General features: G+C 34.1%; 1 protein-coding gene across 1 annotated transcript; it reads right to left on the bottom strand.

Annotated features, from left to right (window-relative positions):
• Positions 1-476: 476 nt before the first annotated feature.
• On the bottom strand, positions 477-1412 carry LOC130674906 (uncharacterized). The gene is made up of 3 exons (XM_057480358.1): positions 1036-1412; positions 684-934; positions 477-601 (listed from the first exon to the last, which is right to left on the bottom strand). The coding sequence occupies exons 1-3, from the start codon at positions 1108-1110 to the stop codon at positions 568-570; spliced, it is 360 nt and encodes a 119-aa protein (XP_057336341.1). The 5' UTR covers positions 1111-1412; the 3' UTR covers positions 477-567.
• Between the last annotated feature and the right edge of the window lie 6215 nt (positions 1413-7627).

Below are 7627 nucleotides of genomic sequence, written 5' to 3' on the forward strand. Positions count from 1 at the left end.
AAGAGCTGAGTGTCCAGTGGGATCGTGGGCATCTCCAAAGGACATTTTTGGTTTTGTTTTTCTGTTTATTATTTTTATTTTCAGTTTTTACCATCGGTGGGCCATAACGCCTATTTGACACTCACCACACTCCGCCGTGGGTAGTGTGAAATAGTAGTGATCGTTATAATATATATATATACTACCTTCTTGAGTAATTATTTAATTGCCTACCTACTTAAACTTTAAAACTAAAATCTAAATTAAATTAATTTTGAACTAAACTAAATTCGCGCTTACAGATATTATTATATTAAACATACCTAATATTACTTAAATAAACTATCTTTAATAATAAATAATTAAACTAAATTAAATTTTTAATTAAAACTTAAAAGCTAAAACTACTAAATAAAGAAAAAAAAGTGATAGAAAAAAGGAAAAAAACGCCCGACACGGAAAATTCATAATAATAAAATATATTAATAATAAATGTATCCAGCGGAATATATTCGTTAATAATTTATTATTATTATTTCATTTTGGACATCCCTCGCCGGGTGGACGTGGTGACCCCTCGCTGGCATCCTACTGGAGCCTCATCAATGCTCGTGTCCAGTCACTGAAAAAAAAGGGGGGGAGAAGGAACATTAACAGTTTGTCCAGGTATAAACAAGTACGATCAGATTAATTTTAACCCTTACCGTAATAAACTTTCCGCCTTCTCCATGAGGCAGACTGATAGCGTTTCGATCTGCTCATGGTTGGGGGCCATAACCACCTCGAATGGCCCCGTTGACTCCAGGGCACCCTCGAAGAACCAGCGGGCCTCCGCTAACTCGGGGGGAAAATGCCCCGCAGCCATTAACCACACGCTATCGATCACCTCGATAGCGTTGGTCAGGTTAATGTAACCGACCAGACTCCTGACCATGACGTCCAGATGTAAAATCGTCTGAAAAGAAAAAAATTTTAAATAAAATAGTTAGTAGAGAAAAAAATTTAAAATAGTTTGTTTTACAGACAAATATTATTAATAAGTGGAGCCACACTTACCCTTGAACCACCGCGATGGATGACAAATTGTAACCAGAACGAAAAGCCCTGGATATGTTCCTCCGTGGCGTGCATTTATGTGTTTTGATTTTTGACTACACCGGGCATCGATGAAGATCAATTATACACTGAGAATAACTCTGAGCGTCAACTGGAATGTTTACCGAGATAAGACGGTAACCGGAGATCAAATTCGCTCGTGCAGACGCAGCAAAAACTAACTCGCAATTAAACATCGCTAGATGTCGGGTCAATGCAGATTTGCGCTAATTGCAAACTGTTCTCTCCAGCTTATTTCCTTACATTATATTTCTCAAGGTCATATTTATACATATGTGTATACATGTAGAAATAGTTGAGAAAAAATAAGATTTTGATCAAATAAATAATAGAACCCTAAATTCAATTAATAAAAGTATAGTATTTAATCCTTATGGTGATGGGAAAATCGTAAATTATAAGGAAAATTATATAAAATTCATATATATATATATATATATATATATGTATATATACCATAAGTATTGAAAAATCAAATATAATCTTATATAGTTATAAGACATTTTATAAAAAAAAAAAAATTTGTGAGCGTTATCGCGAGCTTTTCGGAAGAGGGGACCAGGTTTAGGAAAGCAAGAGAGTTTTGCAACCCTATTACTTTCCGGGGGATTGTTATGTCCGAATAATTTCATTTTATTTTATTTTAATAATTATTTAAAATGATTATTTCTGAGCTCCTCTTTGCAAAGCGCGCGAAAACGCAGTGTCAGCTTTTTCACCTTTTATGCGGCAAAGAATAGTGGGAAGACACCTGCAATAAGTTTAACGAATAAACAATTAACTGTCGTCACTTTCCACCAATGATGATAATTATAAATTTCCAATCAAATCGCCAAACAAAGTTTATAAAAAGCCTGAGCACCCATAGCTCGGGGCTAGTCGGTTCTTAAAACTTACGGTCCGCGAAGATTTGAACGTCGAAATTTCGTGCACTCTTATTGCAGGAATCCGCCCTAGGCGTTGAAAAGTCAATAAGAGGATTTTTAATATTTTCAACCTAAACCTTATTGCAGGACTCCGCTTCGGCGTTGAATAATCAATAAGGCACATCTTAATTGATCTAGACTAATTCTTATTGCAGGAATCCGCTACGGCGTCGAATAATCAATAAGAAATAGTCAAAGATCGTGAATTTCACTAACCTCACTGCAGGAATCCGCCCTAGGCGTAGAATAATCAGTAAGGCATTTAAACTAAAATTTATTGTATCCAATTATTGCAGGAATCCGCTTTGGCGTTGAATAATCAGTAATTGAATTCAAATTATTATTAACAATCTTCAAATATTGATCTGAAATTCGATCTGACGCAACTGTAGTAATCGTTCGTCTAGTACAATATTTGTCGGATTTTAAAAACCATCCGGTACGATTGAACCAGTGACGCAAATCACGTGAATTTGCGATTCCATCTCGTGCCAAGTTAATTTGCGCATAAGACCACTTTTCGAGTGTGTAAAAAGGACGCATTAAATATAAATTAAAATCTCAATAAGATATCTGTTAAAGATAAATAATCCTATATTTTAAATTAAATATAAAATTGTAAAAACTAGAGTGAGTAAGTGACGTTTAGTTAAAAACGTTGGAATTTGAAACATCAAAATAAAGACAAAGTTCATCACTCCAACCTTGCGGTTTTCATTCGAGAGTAGTACATAAGATCTTATTCTATAATCCAGCCGCGCACACTCAACCCAAATCCTCGGAGGGAGGTCAAGCGAGCTGCAACGTTCTGAAGTAGTAAAATCTGCCGTACTAGAAGGAGTTACATCGAAAGGTAGGTGAAAGAACTATTTTTCTATCATTCATAAAATACTTTTGGCTTAAACAAGAGAACCAGTTTCTTCGAAGACATTCAGGTTCATAATTCTCGAAAAGATCCACTATAAATAATAAATCATAGGAAGATTATTTCTTTCTCGTATTCTTCACTGTTGTCTGCACCCTCCAACCCGCTTGTCAAAAATTACTATCGTTACCAAAAGGAGTAATTCCGGATAAATAATCAAAAATTAAGCGGCGGACATAACAGGTTAGTTCTTAAAATAAATTTTACCATAATTATACTTAAATAGAGTATTGGTATTGCATTTAATTATGACAATCTGAATTAAATATAAAAAAATTTTATTTTAAATTTAAAAAAAAAAAGAGAATCCTTGTGAAACTAACTTCTACCCTAATTGGTTAAAAACTCACCTTAACACACAATATAATAACCAAAAAAATTTTTCAATTGACGGTATGAACTCATAGAGGCATTCAACTTCACTTTCTCAAGAAAAAAAAAGGTAAAGAGGCAAAACGAATCAAACTTCAAATGAATATAATTTAATCACAAATTGGTCAAATTTTGAAACACTCGCTTTTAATCTCGACTATTTATTAAATTAAACAGTCGAGAGTAACTAGTTCCGTGTAAACTAAATGCGAATGATACTTTGAAATTGTAAAATACAAACCGCCCTTTAGAATTTCGAAATTTTGTTGTAAGGGTTATCGCGAGCTATTCAAAAGAAGGGACATATGTTTAGGAAAGCAAAAGAGTTTTGCAACCCTCTTACTTTCCGGGGGATTGTTATGTCTAAACAATTTTTTTTTATTTTAATAATTATTTAAAATAATTATTTCTGAGCTCCTCTTTGCAAAGCGCGCGAAAACGCAGCGTCAGCTTCTTCACCTTTTTATGCAGCAAAGAATAGTGGGAAGACAACTCCAATAAGTATAACGAATAAACAATAAACTGTCGTCACCCTCCACTAATGACGATAATTAAAAATTCCCCATCAATCGCCAAGCAAAGTCTATAAAAAACCTAAGCACCGTGGCTCAGGGCCTCAGTTTGATTTAAACTTCTTGGTCCGCGTGAACGGCGTCGATAACCCGTAATCTTGTTGCAGAAATCTTCCGACGTTGCAATAAGTAATCGTCGCTGATTTAGGTATCCGGCTGAATAATTGCATGTAGGATATTAAGATTATTCATTTACGGTCATTATTAATAAATTGAATTGCCAATTGAGTTAGATACTCGGCTGATAGTCAACTATCGTGTAGAGTATATTTCTTAATTGCAATTGAAAGGTCTCGAAGATCTATCCGGTTCGAGTGAATTGTGACACAAATCACGTGATTTTGTGATCTCACTTTGTGCCGAGTTTCTGCGCATAAAAACCCCTTTTAGGTGGGAAAAAGGACGCATTTATAAATAAAAATCTGTTTACAATATCCGATAAGATAAATAATCTTATAATGTAAATTATGTAGAAGTTGTGAAAAACTAGAGTGAACAAGTGACGGTCAGTTAAAACGTTGTAATTTAAAATACTTAATAAAAGATCAAGTTCATCACTCAAGCCGTTCGATTTTCATTCGAAAGTAGCACATAAGATATCATGCTACCAACTCACCTGCACCCATTCTACCAACCTTACAGGAAGGCCGAGTGAGCTGTTTAGTTCTGGAGGGATAATAGCTGCCGCACTAGAAGAATTGACATCGAAAGGTAGGTGAAAGAACTATTATTCTATCATACTTGAAATATTATTGGCTTAAACAGCAACTGCAAAAGAAACTCAAAAACTTCATTGTGTGATACCGAAGGACGATGAAAGTTTACATGTAAAACAATACTCAAATTCAACTGAATTTAAAATTCAAAAATTATTATGTTTATTATTATTTATTTATTTTATTGACCATGTAGTCGAAACTACTTGCGGCCATCCAAAAAGATACAATAATTACAATGTATAGTATATAATTTTAACATAAAACATAATAAACCTTAAATATAATAAACTTAAAGTTTTAACCTATTGACAATATGTCAATATAACAATTTAACGCTCAATCATCAAATCAATACTCAACAATCAGCACAACTCACAAATCAATACTCACAAATCAACAGTAATCAAAACATTAATTTTTTGAGTTACGAAAGTACTCGTAACAAGAAATACGGAATTCATTCAGTGTAGGCTTAGATGTACAATCATTAGGCAGTTGATTCCAAACTTTTATCGCCGATATTAAGAACGATTTCTCATACTTGACATTGCGATAGCTTGGTAATGCAAGATAATCACCGCGGACATCACCTCTACGAAAGCGAGGCTTAAGTATATGCAATTTTTGACTAATTAATGGCTTCTGGTTTAGATATAGTGCCTTATAAACAAGACATGATAAGAAAAACTCACGTCTGTCTTTTAAAGTAAGCCAATTTAGTTCATTGTAATAATGTGTTACATGCTCATATCTCGATATCTTATAAATAAAACGTACGCAAGCATTTAGTTTTCGCTGAAGTCTTATCTGTTGCTGACCTGTAATGTCAGTGTATACCGCTGCACAATAATCGAAAATTGGAAAAATTAGCGTAGTAACTAACTTTTTTCTTATTGGAAAACTAAATACTTTGCTGTTCATTTTCAGTTGAGCTAAGATTCTCATGCTGCTTTTGCATACTTCATTCACTTGTAGTGACCAAGTTAATGTATCTTGTAGTATGATGCCTAGGTATTTAACTGAGTTACAATAATGTATAACTTGGTCACCTAAAGCAATATTTGGCAATGTAAAGTTTTGGAGAGCAACTAATTTTTGAGTTGTACCAAAAATTATCGACTTAGTTTTATCCAAGTTTAGCTTTAGTCCATTCTTTACACACCATTCCGAGATTATGACAATTTCATTATTAAGAGTAGCAACACAGTTATTAATGTCGCAAAGTTTACAATTCAAGTAAATGACTAAATCATCTGCATAAAATAAATGCTTACAATGTCTCAACAACTTGCCCAAATCTGTGACGTAAATAGAGTAGAGTAGTAGACCAAGGACACTTCCTTGTGGTACACCACTCACAATTTCTTTCCACTCGGACATACTAATATCGCTAACTCGTACAGCTTGTAATCTATCCGTTAAATAAGATTCAACCCATTTCATAACACTATTCGCAAATCCCATAGCCTTCAATTTATAAATCAGAATTTCAAAAACAACAGAGTCAAATGCTTTACTAAAATCGAAGAATATGGCGATAGTAATCATAGAATCACTCATATTAAGCCGAATATCATCACAAAGTTCCAAAATCGCATCTTGTGTATTTAAACCCATCCTAAAAGCTGTCTGATATTCATCAAAGATATCGTTGCTAGTCAAGTAGTTCATGATTTGATCATGAACACACCTTTCTAGAGATTTAGAGAGCGTGCAGAGTAACGATATTGGTCTATAATCACGAAGCTCAATTGGTGAGCGTACTTTCGGCAACGGTAATACGTACGATTGTTTCCAAGCCGACGGAAAGCATCCTGTAGAGAGCGATAAGTTAAATAATTTCGTAATAGACTGTATAAAGTAAGGAGCTAAAAATTTGTACATTTTTATATCAAAGCCATCTGGACCCTTTGATCTAGATGTAATTCGCATAATCGCCTTTTTAACATCAGAACAATCAAGAGCTTTAAATGCAAAAGCACTTTGATATGTTGTTAAACGCGAATCAAAATACTCATAGTCAATATGCTCAATAGAGCTCCCAGCCATAGTGACAAAATAATTATTTAACTTATTCAGATCTAAATCATGACTAATATAAGAATCAGCGCACTTAATTAAACCTAATTTACGGAAGTCATTCCACATTGATTTGGCGTCCTTGCAATTATGAAAACGCTGATCGAAGTACCTTTTTTTAGCTTCAGAAATTCTACTCTTTATGACCTTACGCAAGTTAGTATATTCCTTGAATGCATATCCCGATCTCCTATATATCCTGTATAGCTTTGATCTACGTCGTTGAAGAGCCTTAATGTCTTGATTAATCCATGGTGCTGGCTTCTCCCGAATACTTATTTCTCTTAATGGCGCAACTAATTCAGTGACTTTCTTGATATGATCATGTATACAAGTGTTCATTTCATCAACTGAATTAGCATGATCAACGTCAAAAAGATCTAATCTAGAACAAGTATCTTGAAGAAAGTTCTTGTCCACTCCAGACCAGTTTCTAGACCAAAATTTATTTCGAGCAGAGTACGATATATTGTACTTGTATTTCAACGAAATAAGGTCATGATCAGCAAGAAAGGGTTCTTCGGATTGGCTTGATGATAGGACTGAATCCAGATCGCTAACCAAACAATGATCTATCCATGAATGACAGCTGACTGTATGATGTGTCGCTTTATACTCGATTAAATTTAGGGCCAGGCCCCCACAGAATTCCAACAAACTTTCTGACTTTGAATTGACATTAATCATGTTAATGTTAAAGTCTCCGATGAGTATAGCATGTGAGTAATGTGGCAATTAAAAATTGTTTAAGCATCAAAAAAAATAAACATCGTTTATTACTTAGGGGTTCAAATGCGGATCAATTTCGTTTACTATCCTTTCCTGGTTTTTTTTTTTTCCTTATTGGCTATCGTCCCAATAAGGCCACGTGCCACCTCTCCTAGGTCATAAAGATAACTCATAAGTAGTTCTTAGTTGATTTTTCAAGTTCATTTACTG

This window comes from Microplitis mediator, chromosome 9 (genome assembly GCF_029852145.1).
Source record: "Microplitis mediator isolate UGA2020A chromosome 9, iyMicMedi2.1, whole genome shotgun sequence".
NCBI lineage: Eukaryota > Metazoa > Arthropoda > Insecta > Hymenoptera > Braconidae > Microplitis > Microplitis mediator.

Excerpts from the sequence above, each read along its gene's own strand:
- LOC130674906 (XM_057480358.1), bottom strand. The coding sequence starts at position 1,110 with ATGCACGCCACGGAGGAACATATCCAGGGCTTTTCGTTCTGGTTACAA. Across the intron at positions 935-1,035 it reads TCCATCGCGGTGGTTCAAGG|ACGATTTTACATCTGGACGT; the intron begins GTAAGTGTGGCT and ends TTTTCTTTTCAG. Across the intron at positions 602-683 it reads AAGGCGGAAAGTTTATTACG|TGACTGGACACGAGCATTGA; the intron begins GTAAGGGTTAAA and ends CTTTTTTTTCAG.